Consider the following 20,350-nt stretch of genomic DNA (forward strand, 5'->3'; position numbering starts at 1 on the left):
CAAGGGACTCTCAAGAGTCTTCTCCAACACCACAGTTCAAAAGCATCAATTCTTTGGCGCTCAGCCTTCTTCACAGTCCAACTCTCACATCCATACATGACCACAGGAAAAACCATAGCCTTGACTAGACAGACCTTTGTTGGCAAAGTAATGTCTCTGCTTTTCAATACGCTATCTAGGTTGGTCATAACTTTCCTTCTAAGGAATAAGCGTCTTTTAATTTCATGGCTGCAGTCACCATCTGCAGTGATTTTGGAGCCCAGAAAAATAAAGTCTGACACTGTTTCCACTGTTTCCCCATCTATTTCCCATGAAGTGATGGGACCAGATGCCATGATCTTCGTTTTCTGAATGTTGATCTTTAAGCCAACTTTTTCACTCTCCTCTTTCACTTTCATCAAGAGGCTTTTTAGCTCCTCTTCACTTTCTGCCATAAGGGTGGTGTCATCTGCATATCTGAGGTTATTGATATTTCTCCCGGCAACCTTGATTCCAGTTTGTGTTTCTTCCAGTCCAGCGTTTCTCATGATGTACTCTGCATAGAAGTTAAATAAGCAGGGTGACAATATACAGCCTTGACGTACTCCTTTTCCTATTTGGAACCAGTCTGTTGTTCCATGTCCAGTTCTAACTGTTGCTTCCTGACCTGCATATAGGTTTCTCAAGAGGCAGGTCAGGTGGTCTGGTATTCCCATCTCTTTCAGAATTTTCCACAGTTGATTGTGATCCACACAGTCAAAGGCTTTGGCATAGTCAATAAAGCAGAAATAGATGTTTTTCTGGAACTCTCTTGCTTTTTCCATGATCCAGCGGATGTTGGCAATTTGATCTCTGGTTCCTCTGCCTTTTCTAAAACCAGCTTGAACATCTGGAAGTTCATGGTTCATGTATTGCTGAAGCCTGGCTTGGAGAATTTTGAGCATTACTTTACTAGCATGTGAGATGAGTGCAATTGTGCGGTAGTTTGAGCATTCTTTGGCATTGCCTTTCTTTGGGATTGGAATTAAAACTGACCTTTTCCAGTCCTGTGGCCACTGCTGAGTTTTCCAAATTTGCTGGCATATTGAGTGCAGCACTTTCACAGCATCATCTTTCAGGATTTGAAATAGCTCCACTGGAATTCCATCACCTCCACTAGCTTTGTTCATAGTGATGCTTTCTAAGGCCCACTTGACTTCACATTTCAGGATGTCTGGCTCTAGGTCAGTGATCACACCATCATGATTATCTGGGTCGTGAAGATCTTTTTTTTACAGTTCTTCTGTGTATTCTTGCCACCTCTTCTTAATATCTTCTGCTTCTGTTAGGTCCATACCATTTCTGTCCTTTATCGAGCCCATCTTTGCATGAAATGTTCCGTTGGTATCTCTAATTTTCTTGAAGCGATCTCTAGTCTTTCCCATTCTGTTGTTTTCCTCTATTTCTTTGCATTGATCACTGAGGAAGGCTTTCTTATCTCTTCTTGCTATTCTTTGGACCTCTGCATTCAAATGCTTATATCTTTCCTTTACTCCTTTGCTTTTTGTTTCTCTTCTTTTCACAGCTATTTGTAAGGCCTCCCCAGACAGCCATTTTGCTTTTTTGCATTTCTTTTCCATGGGGATGGTCTTGATCCCTGTCTCCTGTACAATGTCACGAACCTCATTCCATTTACCCTTATTATTTCTATTCTATTCTATATTCCATCAAAACATATTGGTTACATCCACTAATGAGTCAAGACCCAGTTTGAAAAACAGCATTCTCACAGTTGGAAAAACAGCCGTCTGTAAAAATGGGTATCGACACTCCTCCTTTCTCTAACATCTGTTTCTTACTGACTGAACAGCTCTAATCTTTCTACTTTGGGACTCCTCAGTCCACTATCTTTCTTAAGAAGAAGAGATTGAGAGACCTAGATTTTCTTCAGTATGTACAGTCTAAAATGTTTGATCATATGTTAAACTAGCTATCGAGATTTGAGGTACCTGGTCTCATGAAGTCACTGTTTTTTGTCCCAGGTGCAAAGAGGGTTGAAAAGTCTGATTCCTGGAAAAGGGATGCAGGGATACTCAGCTTTGGCTTCTTCCCTCCAGTTCTGTCCTCAGACTGATGAAAATGTATCTCTGGGTCACTTCCCCTGGGCCTCCGCCCCTTCTCACCCCTCTACCAGTCAGACCGCTAGGTGAGAGGGAGGCGGTCAGTTACTCAAATGTCTGAACTGCGGTTAGGTGGCCCCCACATTGATCCCTCCCAATTCCTTCTCTCAGCCCGCCCCCTGCTGGGTTACACTAGGTCAGGCGGCAGCGGTTTGGCAGTAAAAACTGACTGGGCTGAGAGAAGGGTGGGGAGGGGCTGTCGTGGAAGACCGGGGGCCATGCCGGGCTGCAGAGCCTGTCTCCAGGGTTTGGCCAGGAGAAGGGGAGCTATGTAGATTAGGTCCTAGAGAAGATGAGGTCAGTTTCAGGGTTTTTGCGGATGGACACAGGACTGCTTTAAGGTTGGGAGAATGAAGAGGGGAGGAATTGATGGGGAAAAAGAAGGGTGCAGTTGCCAAAAGAGCATCAGAAGGTCAAAGTCATTTCTATTAAGGGGAACAGAACTTCTCTTTTCCTTCCTGCCCTTCCAGTTACCACAGAATAGAAAAGGAATATTACATTCCTTGTTGTATATGCAGTGTGGGGTGGGAAGAATGAAGAGACTGCTGAGAGAAGGGTCCAGGGATGGGGAGATCATTTTGCTAAGTTCGAGTCAGGAAACAGTTCTGGTAATGGAAGTCACGCCTTTGGCTTCCTCTGGGGTTCCTGGAAGCTGATCCCAGGATGGCTGAGCTGTGGGAATGGTCAGTGATGTTAAAACACAGAAGTAGAAACTTCTCCAGCCATGGGTCTTCCTAAGCAGTCTCCCTTTATACAACCCCATAAACTGTTACCCCAACAACTCAAGCCCTGAAATTTTCCTTGATTTCATAAATAAATCTTTATTTCTCAAAGTAACCCTAGTCTTAATGTTCCTGTCTTTCCTCCTGGACTGTCTCTTTAGTAGAACTTCAGTAGGGACTTAACTGACTATTCCTGCTTCACTTCTCTCTCCTTCTCCAGATGGGGTGTACGCATGAGAGGAGGTGAAGCTTGGTGCGCCCTGATGGGGTTTGAACCCCTGACCATGTTTTTGAATGCCCTCGATCTGAAACTTGGTTCTGATGTGCAGTTCACCTCCTTTGTCTGGTCACATAACTTTATTACACTGATGTGAAGAGGGTCTAAGTGCCAGGCACTGGGGATAGAGAGAACTTGCAGGTAGGATCAGACTCAGGAGCCCTGGTTCCTAGTTCTTTGTTATCCTATAGGGATGCTAGAACTTAAAACTGCAATGAACTTTTTTTTCTCCCCTTGTGAATTTGTTTTTCTTGAGATATAGGGGATGGGTTGGGGAATGTCTCCATGAGTTATGCCCATCAGGGAAATGTCCATTCTAATCTCCTTGGGATAGCTTTTGGAACTTTTTCTTGGAGCTGCTGCTCTTGCTACTGTTACAGACTCCAAGTTCACTCTGCTTGCCACATGACAGGCCAAGGACTCTGAGAGACAAGATGTTGAGGCAAGGAATTTTATTTGGAAAGCTGGTTGATCCAGAAGATGGCAACATCTCAAAATAACCATCTTGTTCTGGGTGTGGATACCAGGTTCTTTTATGGATCAGAGATGGGGGGACAGTGGTAGGTGAGGAAACAAAGTAAAAAAAAAAAGGCCATTAATCTTGCAAATATCTCCTAGAATGGCAAGCCTCAGGCAAGGGGATGTGTTAATTTCTTTCTTGTGCAATCTACAAGTGGACAAGGTTATGAACAAAGGCACTTTCACTTAACAGTGAGGCAGAGGGGCAGAATTCTCTGAAGTAGGACTTTATGTATGATTATAATAACAAAAACAATGGAAAACAAGTCAAAGAAACAGTTCCAACATGGAGTCAGAATTGACTTCTCCCTGCAACACTACCAGCAACCTCTTTAAGTGCTGAGCAGCTCCTCCTTGAAAGAGCATTTCCTCTTTTTCTTGGGGATTCAAATTAACTATTATAGGAGATCCCTCCTTTATTAAATTACTAGCAATCAAGGTGAGGTTGAGTTTTTTCCTTTATATTTTTACAGCTTTATTGAGGTATAACTGACATACAATAAGCTGCATGTAAAGTGTACAGTTTGATCAATTTTGACATATTTATATACCCATAAGGGGCTTCTCTGGTAGCTCAGCCAGTAATGAATTCGCCTGCAACGCTGGAGACCCCAGTTTGATTCCTGGGTCAGGAGGATGCCCTGGAGAAGGGATAGGCTACCCACTCCAGTATTCTTGGGCTTCCCTGATGGCTCAGACAGTAAAGAATCTACCTGCAATTCGGGAGACCTGGGTTTGATCCCTGGGTTGGGAAGATCCCCTGGAGGGCATGGCAACCCACTCCAGCATTCTTGCCTAGAGAATCCCCATAGACAGAGGAGCCTGGTGGGCTATACTCCATGGGGTCGTAAAGGGTCAGACACAACTGAGCGACTAAGCACAGCACATATACCCATAAAACCATCACACCAAGATGATGAACATACCCATCACTTCCAAAGACTTTCCCCATCTCTCTCTCTTTTTTAAATCTTTCCTATTCTCCTTCCCCTGAAACCACTGAAAATTCTAGAAGATATAAACTAGTCCATAGTAACTTTTGATTTGTTGCTGTTGTTCAGTTACTCAGTCCTGTCCAACTCTTTGCCACCCCATGGACTACAGCAGGCTAGGTTTCCATGTCCTGCACCATCTCCTGGTGCTTGCTCAAACTCATGTCCATTGAGTCGGTGATGCCATCCAACCATCTCATCCTCTGTTGTCCTCTTCTCCTCCTTTGGTATAGAGGACTTAACAAAAAAATGAGCTCAGGGCCTGATGAAGACTCAAGTGTTGGAGGGAGCAGCTGGGATTTAGAACCAAATATTCGAGCTTGAGGTTCCACTACTGCTGGCAGCAGAGCAGCAAGGAAAGAAGCTGAATGTCAGGAGAGGGTAGACATCCTCCCTAGGGACAAAACCCACGGAGTAGTTGGGCATGGTCCAGCTCAGCAGGTACCTGGGGGTGTTGGTAGGCTGGCACCTTCAATCTTACAGTTTTGGGGTCTCATGGGAAGGGTTATATTGAAAGTAAGCAAAATGAGAGGATTATTCATATTATTTACTAAAGTACTCTTTCTGTATGCCAATTATTGGTTTAACCATCTGGCTGCTGCTAGACTGGAAACTTCTGCACGGATTTTATGTCCTCATCACCTAACAATCTTTGAACAGTAATCAAATATTTATTGAACAAATGACATTATCACTTAGGTCCCAACCAACTAAGTACAAAATGCTGTGTATTTTTCCAATACCTAGTTTGGGTAAACTGCTCTCAAGTTGGTATTTTCAAGGGAAATGTCTGCGAGTGATTAGCTTAGTTGAGAAGGTCTATGGCTTTGGAGGAAGGAGAGTAGGCAGTTCAGAGAGTGGCAGAAAAAGTGCCTTTTCTCGGTGAGAAAAGCTCCCTTCCATTCACCTTCAACTACATTAAAGCTCTTAAGTCTCTGGTGACAGTCTGTGTATTTGAGGTAGGGAGTAGGGGACCACAGGTGGAGGAGGTAGGCTTTAGGTACACTTCGGGTTTTAGCAGCTCATGTTTTCTTTCCCGTAGGAGAGACTCACTGTAAGTAGCTACCTCTTTTAGCGATCGGATTTCTGGTCCACACCGTCCTTATTTGCAGTATACTTCCACTCAAAACGCATATAAGGGTTTGCTTGTAGGGAGTCAGAACAGTAGTGAGAATGGTGAAATCCAAGAACGTCTCTCCCATCCACTCCCTGCTGCTGCTGCTGCTGCTAAGTCACTTCAGTCGTGTCCGACTCTGTGCGACCCCGTAGACGGCAGCCCACCAGGCTCCCCAGTCCCTGGGATTCTCCAGGCAAGAATACTGGAGTGGGTTGCCATTTCCTCCTCCAATGCATGAAAGTGGAAAGTGAAAGTGAAGTCGCTCAGTCGTGTCCGACTCTTAGCGACCCCATGGACCGCAGCCCACCAGACTCCTCCATCCATGGGATTTTCTAGGCAAGAGTACTGGAGTGGGGTGCCATTGCTTTCTCCCATCCGCTCCCTAGAGGAGTTAATCTCTCCTCCGCAGGCTCAGAGTCCCGCCCTCTCCCGTCTCAGACTCCGCCCCTCTCCACATCTCCGCTGTCCTGGCGGGCTCATCCAGGAGGGGGCGGCCCCAGTCCCAGCGCTGGGCCGGGCTGAGCTCCCGCCCGGGCGGAGCTGCTGCTGCAACGTCCAGCTGCCGGACCGACCTCCAGCCGTGCAGACCTTGGGAGCAGCGCCGGGCCCCCTCCCCCCCATCTCCTCAGCTCCCCCTCTGAGCGTCCCGAGCCCCCTCCCCGCTCCTTGCAACTGTGCCGGTAAGTCCCACTCTCCGCACGAAACTTTTTGCTGGCGAATTTGAGCCCTACCGCGGGACCATGAGATACAATGTAACCGGTGGGGGGGAGGGGGTGAAGAATTGAGAATAGCCGTCTTGAAATAAACTATTCACGACTCCATAGCGTCCCTAAAATGGATCAGGTCTCACCCATTTCCCGAGTTGGTGGAACTCTTGAATTTGGCTGGTTAAACTTGTAGATAGGGAGATGAGGGGGTTTGCTCCAACTTCGCTCCCCCCTCCCCCATTTCTCTGAGATTAAGCCCTTCTCGAGACTTTTCCCTCCATATCCCAAGTATCTTTGGCTTTCTCAAAGCTCATCCCTTCCCGACTCCGGCGTGGCAAGGCCCCCCTCCCCCAGGTACTTCGGGTTCACCTCCTCTCCCATGCTACCGGGGACCCCGCGATCCTTCGGGCGGCACACTCCCTCCGGGTCTACGGGTCTGGCACCGCGGCCAAAGACGTGCAGCGGCTGGGTCCGGCTGTGGAGGGAGGGGCTGAGGCTGGGGTTCGTCCGAAACACGGCGGGCGGGGCCGGGAAGGGGAGGTGTAGGGGGCCGGACGGGGCGGAGCAGGCGGCATTTGCGGCCGGCGCCGGGGTGGAGAGTTGTGCGCCGGTCCCTGGGCCTGAGCTTCGGCTCGGGCTCGGGCGCCTGCGATGTCTCAAGATGGCGGAGCTGGGCGAATTAAAGGTACCGGCCCCCTCCCCCATCCCCATCTGGACTGAGCCCGGCTGTACGCTGAGTCTGGGAAGCGACCGAGACTGGGTGCTGAGGGCTCGGGTGGGGGCCGGAGACGTGGTGGGGACTGGCTGCTGGGGATGGTGAGAAGTGGCTGTGGGCGAGGAAGGGGCTGCGCGGGGCTCCGGGGGCGGGGCCGCGGGGCAGATGTAGGGGTGGGGCCGAGGGGAATTGCAGCTGTTGGGGGCCGAGGCTCAGGGGGCGGGGACCCGGGGTAGAAGTCGAATTTGGTAGTAGGGGCAGATGTAGGGGTAGGGCGGGGAGGAAAAGCTGCTGTAGAGGCAAAGCGGGCGAGTCGATCGAGGCCTAGAGAGGTGACAGTAGGGGGCAGATGATGGGAATGGGGCTGGGGGGCCGATTACCGGGAGGCTCCTGGGGGAAAGGCGCTGAGAGGATAGAGACTTTGGGGCTGCTGTTGGGATCTGAGCCTTGGGAAGTACCAGTAGGTGGCTGAGATCTAGGGGGCGGGGCTGTACGGGGATAGATCGAAGGGGTGGGGCAGAAGCATCCTGGAGGCTGAGAGGAAGGTCCTGCCTTAGTGAGTCGGTATCTCTGGGCAGAGAGAGAGAAGTGTGAGACTATGGGATTGAAAAGAAAAATTTCTTGACAAAGCTAATGGAGAAATAAAGACAGGACCGAGGAGATAAGGATGAGGATAAAGGTAGAGGAGCAAGTTTTTAATCATACTCCTCAAAAGGGGCCCAAAGCCATAATGCCTCCATAAGAATTGCAGATGATTAGTAAGATCGGCCTGTGGCAGGGTCTCCTGGAGATTCACAGAAGTGAGTCCTCTAAGCGGAGAGCTTACCACTACCAGAATCTTGAGGATAAATAACCATCTTGCAGAACCTTTAAAAACCATGGGGTTCACCCCCTTGCCTCCTGGCTTTATTCTGCCTTTTGAAATGGAACCAGAGTCATGGGAAGGCCTGAGGTCTAGTCACTGGTTCCAGCTTCCTAGGAGAGTGTGCAGTTCTTCAGTCTGGCTCAGGGGCTGATCACCTTCTCTCCATTCTTCCAGGGGCTCTCTTTAGAGCTTTCCCCTTGTTTCTTCCACCCCTGTGGAGGAAGGGAAGAATCACTTACTTTCTCTGGGTAGGAGAGAAGCAGGTTATTAGTTCCTGGCAGATGGAGTAAACAGGTAAATAGGAAGGATACCTGGACTCCACAATTCACTGTTAACCCCTTGCCCCAAGTTTTGGTCCTGTTTCTCTCCCAGAAAAAATAGGACTGAGGGGTGAGTGGTTATGTAAATAACACCAAGAAAAGGTTTGGGAAGTTATGAGCATTGAACCCTGACCTGGCCACAAAAGCTTGGGGAAAATAGCTGAGGTAGATTGAGGTGTGGAGAGGAGTTGATTTTGAGGCACAATCCTCCAGCCACCTGGCCCCTTTCTTCCCTGCGGGGCTGTCTGGCCTGAATCCTCTTCTCCCTCTCCTCCCTGTCTCCTGTTCCCTTTCAGGAGGCTAGGATGGGTCTGAGAGTCTGAGAAAGAGCAGGAGAGGGGATAAGCGGCTTAAAGGAGGGTCCAGGCTCAAGGCAGGGTGGTGGGAGGAGGCTGTAGTGGACTCAGAGTTGTGCTGTAGGGTGGCATGCACCCTGCCCCCACCTGGTCAACTTACGGGATGGGGAGACAGGATTGCTCAAGCCTGGGGGGTAGTGGAGAGGTGACCTGAGGGTTGCTAGAATGGGACTCAGATGTCCTTTTGGCTAGGTAGGCAGTTTGGCAGTAATCCACTGGCTGCAAAGCATCTTTCAGATCAGTGCTGGAGGGAAAGCGCATTGCCCACCTAATAGCTCAGCCCCAGTGTCTTTGGCAGGACAGGTCTGTGCAAGGTAGGATCCTCAAGCTTCTCTGATCTCCACAGCACATGGTGATGAGTTTCCGGGTGTCTGAGCTCCAGGTGCTCCTCGGCTTTGCTGGCCGGAACAAGAGTGGACGGAAGCACGAGCTCCTGGCCAAGGCCCTACACCTCCTCAAGTCCAGCTGTGCCCCCAGCGTCCAGATGAAGATCAAAGAGCTTTACCGCCGACGCTTTCCCCGCAAGACCCTGGGGCCCTCTGATCTTTCTCTGCTCTCCTTGCCCCCTGGAACTCCTCCTGTAGGCTCTCCTGGTCCTCTGGCTCCCATCCCCCCGGCCCTCTTGGCCCCTGGCACCCTGCTGGGCCCCAAGCGTGAAGTGGACATGCACCCTCCTCTGCCCCAGCCTGTGCACCCTGACGTTACCATGAAACCATTGCCCTTCTATGAAATCTACGGGGAGCTCATCCGGCCTACCACCCTCGGTATGGATCTTTGTGGTCCCTGGGTCTTCCTGGCCTCCCTGCCTCTTCCTCAAGCCGTTCTTAGCCTTTTGTCCTGTGGGCTCAGCACACTGGAATAGGGGCCACATCTGTGGCCACGTGGGCATGGGCTTGGGAATAACTGCCCCTTTGTGTCCTCAGCATCCACTTCTAGCCAGCGGTTCGAGGAAGCGCACTTCACCTTTGCCCTCACCCCCCAGCAAGTGCAGCAGATTCTTACTTCCAGGTATGTCTGTTTGAGTCCCCCTGCCTCATCCTTGGGTGGTTACCCTGAGACTCTGCTTTCTGACTTTCTTCTTTTCTTTTTTGCCCCCCTTCTCACCATCCTCCTGCACCTGCTCTGTCCCTCATTCTCTTGTATGTCTCGTCTCTATCCCCTGGACATCTAACTCTGTTTCTCTGTTCACTCATGTGCTACCTGCCAGGGACCACACACTGACATCTCTCCTTCTCCCTCCCTGTTTCAGAGAGGTTCTGCCAGGAGCCAAATGTGATTATACCATACAGGTGCAGTTAAGGTGAGTTGATGCTGTCTCCCAGCAGGTCTCCCACTGAGGGTGGGAACGAAGTGAGGGTATGAGTGCTCCTTATTAGGAGATACCCCTGCTCCATCACACCCGCCTGAAGTTCTTGTTTGGAAGATACCCTTGATTGATTTTCTGAGATTGCCTACCTCTCTTTGTCAGATTTTGTTCCAGAAACTGCCTCCCACACTTTCATCTTCTCTTATCTGTTACCAGGTTCTGTCTCTGTGAGACCAGCTGCCCCCAGGAAGATTACTTCCCCCCCAACCTCTTTGTCAAGGTCAATGGGAAACTGTGCCCCCTGCCGGTAAATGCTCTTCTTCTGACAGTCGCCCTCTCCTTGTTTGAGTTCTTCAATGTTAGCTACACATCTGTTATGAAAGAGATGTGCCTAGCACAGTGCCTGACACATAGTAGGTGCTCAGTTTACTGCCTGAATCGATATAGTCTGGTGAGAACTAGGATAGGGTTGAACAAAGGTTCTCTTAGAACCCAGAGAAGGGACGTTGTTGTTGTTCAGTCACTAAGTTGTGTCCAACTCTGCTACCCCATGGACTGCAGCATGGCAGTCCTCTGTGTCCTTCACCATCTCCCGGAATTCACCCAAGTTCATGTCCATTGAGTCAGTGGTGCCATCCAACTGTCTCATCCTCTGCTGCCCTTTTCTCCTTTTGCCTTCAATCTTTCCCAGCATCAGGAGGGATATTAGTTCAACCCAAAGACTCAGAGAAGATTCTCAGAAGTGATGATCCTAGAGTTGAGGGTTAGAAGAAACTGGGTATCCCTACTCTTCTTTTTAAGAAGGCAGTGAGCAGGTTCCTTTATCTTTGGTTAGTGAATAAGCTCTCCTTTTCCCCCAGGAATGAACCTCAGTCCTGACCCTAGATAGTGCCCCAGTTTTTTGAGTCACTGAATGGGCCCCCATCTCCTTGGTCAGAGAATGAGCTGACCTTTTCTCCAGAAAGTGAGTAACCTAAGACAAGATGTGTTGACCAGTCCGCCCCTCCCTCCTCCAGGGTTACCTTCCCCCTACCAAGAACGGGGCTGAGCCCAAGAGACCCAGCCGCCCCATCAATATCACACCCCTGGCTCGTCTCTCGGCCACTGTTCCCAACACCATCGTGGTCAACTGGTCGTCTGAGTTTGGACGGGTGAGCATGGTTGAGGCAGGGAGCCTGGAGAAGCCTGCAGGGAATGAGAGGGAACCATCAAGTGTCTTGGGCTGGGGAAATATCCATCTCTTTGTGGGTCTCTCTCCCTTAACTTGCTGTCTCTGGCCCTTGTGTGACAAAGTGGAGATGGTGGTAGTGGAGGTGTACAATGCAGAGGCTAATTGTTTCCCCCACCTCCAAGTAGAATTACTCCTTGTCCGTGTACCTGGTGAGGCAGCTGACGGCAGGGACCCTGCTACAAAAACTCAGAGCAAAGGGCATCCGGAACCCAGACCACTCCCGGGCACTGAGTGAGTAACATCTTGCTCCTCTTCCCTCGACCCAGATCCAGTTTTTCCTGGCCCTCTGGCCTTTATAGTTAAACTTATACCCTTCTTGTGACAACTTACCTTGTTACCTTTTACATGAACCCTAAAACCCTTGTACCCCTCTTACCAGTCTTTGTGGTTGAAAAATGGGGGCACTCCAGGCATTGAGTGACACTCTTGCATTCCCAGTTATACATCTGCTTTGTACCTCACAGACCTTAACTGTTGGAATATGGGTTCTCCAGACTAGAAAGAGTCTTTTTTAAACTTAAAATTTTAATTTATTTATGGCATGCAGGTTTAGTTCCCTGACCAGGGCTTGAACCTGTGCCCCTTGCAGTGGAAAAATGAAGTATTAACCACTGACCACCAGGGAAGTCCCTAGAAAGAGTCTTGAGTATCGTCTACTCCAACCGTCTTGGCAATGCTTCAATTCCCTCTAGGTCGTCTCTGCCAAAGATGCTGAAGATTAAGCATCTTTAGGGACTGGCAGATCCCCTTCCCCCACTTAGCCTTCATAATGCAGGTCCCAGGCCACCCCCATATGCTATCCCATAGGCCCCCAAAGGCTCTCTCCCCAGCTGCCTCTCAGTCAGGGCCATCTGCTTCTGGCTTCAGCATCTCCCGGGGCTCTCTCCAGCCTTGCTGACCCTGTGGCTCTGGCCCCATCTTGTTTCAGTCAAGGAGAAGTTGACTGCTGACCCGGACAGTGAGGTGGCTACTACGAGTCTCCGGGTGTCACTCATGTGCCCGGTGGGTACCAGGGCGAGGAGAAGGGGGAGGAGGGGTGGCATGAACTTCTGGACGCAGATGAGGGTTCGTAGGGCGGTAGGCATAAAGCTTTCTGGGACATGGGGACTCTGACCAGAGAACTTGTCTCTCCTCAGCTGGGGAAGATGCGCTTGACTGTCCCTTGTCGCGCCCTCACCTGCGCCCACCTGCAGAGCTTCGATGCTGCCCTTTATCTACAGATGAATGAGAAGAAACCAACGTGGACATGTCCTGTGTGTGACAAGAAAGCTCCCTATGAATCGCTTATCATTGATGGGTAGGACCATTCTGCATTCTGCTTCCTTTTACTGAGGATATCTGCTAGGACTGCCCCGCGTATATATAAATCCATATCAATAACTTACTTCCCCTCCCTTGAACCCGCTTACTTGTCTATTTTATAGAAATATTATCTATCTTCCCACATTGAGAACTCACTACACATTGTGCTGAGAACTTTGCATGCCTTATCTCACTGAAGCCTGGGAGATGCCAATAACCCTGTGAGATGGGTACTGTCATTATAGGGGAGGGAAGCTGAAGCCTAGAAAGATGCAGTATCTTGCTCAAAGTTAGGGTAAGTGGCAGAGCCAAGTATACAAACTGTTACATAGAACAATTACCTGACCTCTTACTGTACATAGCAGTCAGGTTCTTTCGAGGGCCTGGATGTGCTGATCTAGCGAGTCTAACTCTCTTCCAAATCCTCTGTTACGGTTCTTGTTCCCAGTGCCTTTTTTGAGGTGGTTTATAGAGTTCTGTATAGAGGGCTTTCCTGGTGGCTCAGTGGTAAAGAATCTGCCTGCAGTGCAGGACACCCGGGTTCAATCCCTGGTCGAGGAGATCCCCTGGAGAAGGGAATGGCTACCCACCCCAGTATTCTTGCCTGGGAAATCCCATGGACAGAGGAGCCTGGCAGGCTACAGTCCACGGGGTCACAGAGAGTGGGACACAACTGAGTGACTGACACTTTCGTAGTGTTCTGTACCTCTGCTGCTTCTGTCTTGTCCCTAGTACCACATGAAACAGATTTTTTAGCATGTATTTATTTTAAAACTTAGCATTTAAAGTTTTCACAGCTCTTTTATACACCTTGGGCTTCCCTCATAGCTCAGTTGGTAAAGAATCCGCCTGTAATGCAGGAGGCCCTGGTTTGATTCCTGAGTCAGGAAGATCCCCTGGAGAAGGGATAGGCTACCTACTCCAGTATTCTCGGGCTTCCCTTGTGACTCAGCTGGTAAAGAATCCACCTGCAATGTGGGAGACCTGGGTTTAATCCCTGGGTTGGGAAGATCCCCTGGAGAAGGGAAAGGTTACCCACTCCAGTATTCTGGCCTGGAGAATTCCATGGACTGTATAGTCCATGGGGTCGCAAAGAGTCAGACAGGACTGAGCAACTTCACTTTCACTTTCTTTATACACGTTGCTTTGATTCCAACAACCCAGAGAGGTCAGGAGGGTGGATAACAGCCCTAATTTACAGATGAGGAAACAGGTTCAGGAAGGTGAGTCCCAGAACTCCGTGGCCACTGTTCCAGCCACCTCCCAGCCACGTGAATTCCCATCTTTCCTCTCCCCCAGTTTATTCATGGAGATTCTTAATTCCTGCTCGGATTGTGATGAGATCCAGTTCATGGAAGATGGATCCTGGTGCCCAATGAAACCCAAGAAGGAGGCATCTGAGGTTTGCCCCCCGCCAGGGTATGGGCTGGATGGTGAGTGACCCCTTGTCCCCCAGTTGAGCTAAGTCTTGTGTGGCTTCTTCTCTGAGACACAGTCTTCTTACCACCCACAGGCCTCCAGTATAGCCCAGTCCAAGAGGGCAATCCATCGGAGAGTAAGAAGAAGGTTGAAGTTATTGACTTGACAGTAGAAAGCTCATCAGATGAGGAGGACCTGCCCCCGACGAAGAAGCACTGTCCTGTCACGTCAGCTGCCATCCCGGCTCTTCCTGGAAGCAAAGGGTATGAAGAAACAGGCTGAATCTACAGCACAGGGCACAGAGGGAAAAATCAGGAATGGGCAGACCCTGGGGCAGAGAGGGGACTTGGGATGCTGAACTGGGTGAGGGCACCTGTGATTCCATCTCTTCCCCCACAGAGTCCTGACATCTGGTCACCAGCCATCTTCGGTGCTGCGGAGCCCTGCTATGGGCACGCTGGGAGGGGATTTCCTGTCCAGTCTCCCACTACATGAGTACCCGCCCGCCTTCCCCCTCGGGGCTGATATCCAAGGTATGACACGGATCACAGCATGGGGCCCTGGCCTGCCACGTCCTCCCCCAAACCAGTTCAGAACCCTTGCTCCTCTTCAAAGCTTTTTGGCTATTTTGCAAAGGGCTACAATCCAGGGAACTTCCTTGAGTTTGTGTGTGTGTGTGTGTGATGAAGTGTTTAGATAGGAGGTTGATTTTAATTTTTCTTTTCCTACCAGGTTTAGATTTATTTTCTTTTCTTCAGACCGAGAGTCAGGTAAGTGGTCCCTTCTCCACCTCATATCTCTGAAGCTTCCTCTCAAGGCACTGATGGGGCCCCTCATTTTCCTGAGAGACCTAAGTCGGCTTCTTCATGAAGGGCGGGGTGGTACGGGCAGTTTATTTTCCTCGGAGGCCCCGCCTGGGACTTCCTCAGATTCTCACCCGAGTCTTCCTCTGTCCCGTTACTGTTTGTCTCTAGTTTTTGGTGTAGTTCTGCTCTTGTGTGCTCACCCCCCACCCTGCCCCCAACCCACGTGCACTTGAGCGCCGTGGCTGCCCTAGCCGGACATTCCACACATTTCAGACGCCCACAGGGCCGAGCTGGTGGGGCTGTCTCAGGGCAGGGAAGAGGGCTGGGGTGTGGGGGAAGGAGTCAGAGGAGAGCTCTCCTGCTTCTCAGAGAACTCTTTGGGATTCTGAGGGGTTGATTTATCCCATATGGTATTTGTGAGATGGGTGACTGGGAGGCGGGTAAGGAAGGTCCGGATAAAATCTTACACCACACTCTTGCTTCCTCCCAGCACTATGGTCCCTCCGTCATCACCTCACTAGATGAACAGGATGCCCTGGGCCACTTCTTCCAGTACCGAGGGACCCCTTCCCACTTCCTGGGCCCGCTCACCCCCACGTTGGGGAGCTCTCACCGCAGTGCCACGCCGGCACCCCCTCCTGGCCGTGTCAGTAGCATTGTGGCCCCTGGGGGCACCTTAAGGGAGGGCCATGGAGGACCCCTGCCCTCAGGTCCCTCTTTGACTGGCTGTCGGTCAGACATCATTTCCCTGGACTGAGTCTCCCAACACTGAACAAGTATGCTGTGGAGTCTAGACTCCTGGCCACTCTGACCCCTTGGGGCGGGGGCAGGGGAGCTTTGGTCAATGGCCAGAAATACCTTCATGGACACCGGTTTTTTGGCCTTATCTCTGCCTGACGAGGCTAGCACCCAAAGGGTTAATATTTAACCTCTTTTTCAGGACATTTGGGGTCTGCTTTTGGAAACGTTCTTTGACATCCAGCACATTCCTTTGGGTCCGTTAACCTAGGCAGTGGGAGGCAGATGGGATGGGATGTGAGTTGGGGAAAGGGCTGAGTCCTCAGCCTTGACTGTCTAGGGCCTTGTGGGGAGGGGGCTTTTCTCGTGTCCCCCAGATGCCCCCTCTTCCCAGCCCCCACAGCTGGCTCTGCTCCTTCCCTGCATCCATCATCTCTTCGTGTCCATTCCGTTTTCTTTGGCCAAACAGACAAGTGGAGTAACTGAGATAGGCAGACACATGGACGGAGAATTCTATTTTGGGTTGCAGATCTTTTGTGCGTAAACAAGAAAAACCAAAATATTCCAAAGATGACCTTCCTTGCCTCTTACTGCCCAGTATGACTGAGGAGATAAGGCCTTAGCCCGGATCCCCAGGCGTTTGGGAGAAGGGCCTGGCTGACTGCCTGGGTCTCTATTTATATATTTAAGTTCACAACGTTGCTCACACTGACCAGCCTGGGGCCTGAGCTTCTAAAGGCCGGTGGCCCTGGGGTTAGGTCTGGCTCATTCTGCACCTTTCCTGGAGGTGGGAGCATCCTTGTGCTCTCGCCTGTCTCCCTTTTCAGGCTCCTCTGGGGCCCAGGATCTATGTTGTAATTTTACTTTTTATTTTCACAGTTGTAGCAAAGTTCTTACCCATAATAAAGGTTGTGAATGTTCTGTGAGTGTCACGGAGGTGGGCTGGGGAGGTGATTAAGCACTCGGCTTTCCAGATCCCTGGTGTGGGGAGGTGGGGAGGGAGGTCCACGCTCTGTTATCCCTTGCTGGCCCTGGGTCCAAGTGAGCTCTGGGTGTTACACTGAGGACTTGCCAGGGCAGTTGTTCTTTCTTCCTTTCTTTGCCCCTTCAGCCCAACACCGTGGAGCCCTTATGTCCTTCCTCATCCTTACCTGCCCAGATGTTGCAGCCAGAGCGTGAGGGCAAACTTGGTGCCAGTGCTGACCCTCTCTCTGTTGTCTGCCGTGGCTGGGGTTGTCCGCAGCAGGGTGGATGTGGGCAAGGCCAGAGGCTGGGCTCCTCCATTCTCTTTTAGTTCCACTGCACTGCAGAACGACAGCTCCTGTCTGGGCTGTGCCTTGTGGCTTAGCCCCACTTCCATATACATTAGGTCATAGGATCCTCGCAACCACCACAGGAGAGGGGTGGGTGGGGGGCTTAACCTCATTTTACAGAAAGGAGGGTAAAATGACTTGCCCCAATGAGAGTGTGGGACCGAAACCCAGGGAGCCTATTAGACAGGAACCCTTGGGAGTATCATAGGCAGTGTCTTTGATCTATGTGCTCTCTTCATTATCAGTTGACCAACTCCCTCCCTAAATCTCCCCCACAACACATGTCTTGACCTGAGGAGGAGACAGAAGGTGAACTTCTCAATGTCTATGTGTTGGAGGGACAGGGAGAAGTTCCTACTTACGGTACAGAAGACGGTAGGTCCTGGGGAAGATGTTTGGGGGTCTCTGTCCCATCCTCTGTGGCAGCCACTGCAGCTGCTGTGCCTGGTCCCAGCCACATGAAGGCACTCACCTCTCCTGCATTTGGTTGAATCCGGGCCTGGGGCCAGACATGTTGATCCTTTAGTTATGGCCTCTCTCAGAAGACCTGTTCTTGATCACAGCCTACCCACAGGTGGAATGGAGAGACTTGGAGCAGGGACAGGGGAGAGGCTATTGTATTTCGTGGTTATCTCTGACTTTCCCCCCACCTTAGTCATCATTGGAACCAGTCTTTCTGGGCCTCCTCAGCCCCATTTCCTTCGTCTACTGCCAGCCCTACCTGGAGCTGCTGCTGTGACTCCTGGGAGATGACAAGTAGGTAGAGAACGATGTGATGGTATTTGGGGAGACCCCAGCTCAGCTTAGGGGGGTAGGCAGACTAAGAAGGAAAAAAAAAGAGAACTTCCTGTCCCTTTTTGAGACTTTGGAAATGCAGCTTAGGAAGTGGAGAGTGGAAATGGTGTAGGAGGGACATGGGGAAGAGTCATGGGATTGGGGACTCCAAACCACCCACACTCCATCAGTTCCCCTGTGGTCAAGGCAAGTAGGGCTGTTCTGTGGGCTTTGGTGGGTTAGTAGTTATTAAGTGCCCTTGGTTAGATAGGAAGGAACCTCTCCCAGGCCCCTGTCTCACCTCCCATAACCCCAGAGGGACCCAGGAGAACTGGCCCTGGGGCAGCTGGAGTCCACTCTCCTCCCAAAGCTCTCGAAGCCCCCCATCCAGCAGCTGGGGGTGAGAGGATAGGAGGTCAGAGAGGCCAATGCCTGGCTCCTACAAGTCCTGTGTTTGCCCTTCCCCCTGCCCACACCCCATGTGGTCCCAGACAGGGTCTCTCCTTCAGCATAGGGTGCGGTTTGGCTCAGTTGATTGGTTACCTCTTCATCAGGTTGCACATGCCCACCTGCAACAACAGTGGCACCAGTCGGTGAAAGGTAGTGTTCCTGTCCAGGGACCCCCGCTCACTATTCACGCTTGCCCCTCCTCCAGTGGACACAGGTGCAGTTGTAGCCCCTTGTGATTCTGGGACCTACCACACTTCTGGGCCTACTTCTGTCATTGAGACTGGGAAAAGCTGTGGGGTAGAGGCAGATTTCTTTCCTGGACCTTGGGCCTTGTCCTCAGGTCACTCACCTGGCGGTACCCAGAGGTTGGGCGAAACGTTGAGGGTGCTTGTCCTTCGCGTCAACAAGACAGTCTGGTCGCTGGACTGCAGAATGACCGCCACACCCAGATCCACACCTCGACCATTCGGGGGCAGCTCAACCCCGGGAGCCCTGGGCTGTTGGTCCAGGGCCGCAAAAGGGCAGAAAGGGGGTCGCTGGCAAGAGGGAGCCACTGGGGTTAACATCGCAGAAGAGACAAAGAACTGGAGGAGCCCGAGGCAGGTGACCGGCCCAGGCCTCTCGCCTCCAGCTCCCACCCTCTCCCGGTCCCTTCCTTCGGTCCTTCACCCGCCCCATCGCGTCCCCTCCTCTCTCCACCTGGAGCGGAAGCCTGGCCGACGCGCCTGGGAAAGGCTTGTCCGAGAGGACCAGTTGTCCCCGCTTCAGGCCGCAGTGCGTGGGCCACGGCCCGAGCCCCGACCCGGCGCCCAAGAGGCCGCACACACTCTGCGCGAAGCTCACCGACTCCGGACGCCCGGAGAGGAGTAGCAGCACCCGTGCCGCCGCCATCACGGGCTCCGGCGCGCTTGGCGCCCTCTGGTGGCCCAGCAGCGCTTCCCCTCCGAGCCTTCCGGCGGCTCTGAAGGAAACCGGGCTTCCGGAACGTCCCAGGGGGATATTGAGGGAAGAACCTTGGGGATGATCCAGGAGTGTAATAAATAAACGACAAAGCGGAACGCCTCTAAATCCTCAGCTCCTCTTGTCCTCCCATCTTCTGTTTAGGAAAATGATCCCTAGACTGAGTGATTTCTGGACTCACGTGTCATTTCCCACCAGGCATGGGTGGAACTCTGTAAGCAGCCCTCCAGGACACTCTGCACACCTGTGCTAGCAGGTAACACCTCGGATTAATTACATCTATCTCTTAGCCAGACACCCAGGAAACATTCTTGACACCTTTCTTTTCACTCAAATGGCAGCCAGGTCCACCAGATTCTACCTCCGTAAATGTTCTCAAATCTGTGTCTTAATCTCCAGCCTCCAGTGACCCTAGTTCAAGTCCTCCTCATATTCTGCCTGAGATATTATTACAAATCTGTACGTAGTCCATCCTAAAAGAAATCAGTCCTGAATATTCATTGGAAGGACTGATGCTGAAGCTGACACTCCAACACTTTGGGCACCTGATGCAAAGAACTGACTCATTTGAAAAGACCCTTGATGCTGGGAAAGATTGAAGGCAGAAGGAAAAGGGGACAACAGAGGATGAGATGGTGGGATGGCATCACCAACTCAATGGACATGAGTTTGAGTAAACCCTGGGAGTTGGTGAGGGACAGGGAGGCCTGGTGTGCAGCAGTCCATAGGATCACAGAGTTGGACACGACTGAGTGACTGAACTGAAATAGTCCTGCCCCCACCAATTCATTCTCCACAGTTCAGAGTGATCTTTCCAAAACACAAATCTGGTCATCTTGCTTCTCCGTGCTCTCAGGATAAGCTAAGCTACTTACTACAGCATAGCAAGGACCCACCAGTCCTTGCTCCTGCCTGTCAGTTCTGGCAGGACTTATGCCGTTTTCTAGTCATATCCTATTTGTGGGTCCCCTAAGAAATAGGCTCTGCTTCCCTCTGGGGTCTTTCCCCCTTTCACCTGGTAAATCCCTATCTTTCAAAATACAGATTGTGTCACTTCTCTTTGCCTCCTTTCTTGCCTGACCCTTCCCCCCTTTACTTCTATACTACAGCCCCCAACACATCCTTGTACTTATTTGTCCCCTTTCATTACGTTTGTGCTCGAGGCTATTCATCTTTGCATCCTAGTACTGGGGATGCTCAAAAATGATGTAAGTGTCTTGAAGGCAGAGATGGTATTGTATTAAGAGTTATCTTTGTATATTGTCTCTACAGTTAATTGGCATTCCAATGTTTAACGAATTAGGACTAACACTTGGTAGGAGC

The 20,350-nt window shown here is 51.0% G+C and overlaps 2 protein-coding genes across 5 annotated transcripts; one reads left to right on the plus strand and one right to left on the minus strand.

The window, feature by feature from the left end:
- The first annotated feature begins 6,266 nt into the window (after positions 1 to 6,266).
- On the plus strand, positions 6,267 to 16,451 carry PIAS3 (protein inhibitor of activated STAT 3). Of its 2 annotated transcripts, none has more exons than XM_006051119.4 (14): positions 6,267 to 6,445; positions 9,075 to 9,492; positions 9,652 to 9,736; positions 9,978 to 10,028; positions 10,251 to 10,341; positions 11,051 to 11,185; positions 11,391 to 11,496; positions 12,194 to 12,267; positions 12,402 to 12,562; positions 13,867 to 14,000; positions 14,081 to 14,249; positions 14,386 to 14,519; positions 14,719 to 14,756; positions 15,283 to 16,451. In XM_006051119.4, the coding sequence occupies exons 2-14, from the start codon at positions 9,078 to 9,080 to the stop codon at positions 15,547 to 15,549; spliced, it is 1,860 nt and encodes a 619-aa protein (XP_006051181.1). In that variant the 5' UTR covers positions 6,267 to 6,445; positions 9,075 to 9,077; the 3' UTR covers positions 15,550 to 16,451. The 2 variants fall into 2 exon arrangements, with proteins under 2 accessions (XP_006051181.1, XP_006051180.1); XM_006051118.4 differs by lacking the exon at positions 6,267 to 6,445 and adding an exon at positions 7,029 to 7,157.
- On the minus strand, positions 13,684 to 19,023 carry NUDT17 (nudix hydrolase 17). 3 transcript variants are annotated; one of them, XM_006051117.4, is made up of 8 exons: positions 18,911 to 19,023; positions 18,417 to 18,603; positions 18,161 to 18,186; positions 17,919 to 18,011; positions 17,565 to 17,663; positions 17,206 to 17,342; positions 16,682 to 16,834; positions 13,684 to 14,236 (listed from the first exon to the last, which is right to left on the minus strand). In XM_006051117.4, the coding sequence occupies exons 1-8, from the start codon at positions 18,956 to 18,958 to the stop codon at positions 14,215 to 14,217; spliced, it is 765 nt and encodes a 254-aa protein (XP_006051179.2). In that variant the 5' UTR covers positions 18,959 to 19,023; the 3' UTR covers positions 13,684 to 14,214. The 3 variants fall into 3 exon arrangements, with proteins under 3 accessions (XP_006051179.2, XP_006051176.2, XP_006051177.2); XM_006051114.4 differs by having other exon boundaries at positions 18,767 to 18,958; XM_006051115.4 differs by lacking the exon at positions 17,919 to 18,011 and having other exon boundaries at positions 18,767 to 18,958.
- Between the last annotated feature and the right edge of the window lie 1,327 nt (positions 19,024 to 20,350).

Source organism: Bubalus bubalis, chromosome 6 (genome assembly GCF_019923935.1).
Source record: "Bubalus bubalis isolate 160015118507 breed Murrah chromosome 6, NDDB_SH_1, whole genome shotgun sequence".
Lineage (NCBI taxonomy): Eukaryota > Metazoa > Chordata > Mammalia > Artiodactyla > Bovidae > Bubalus > Bubalus bubalis.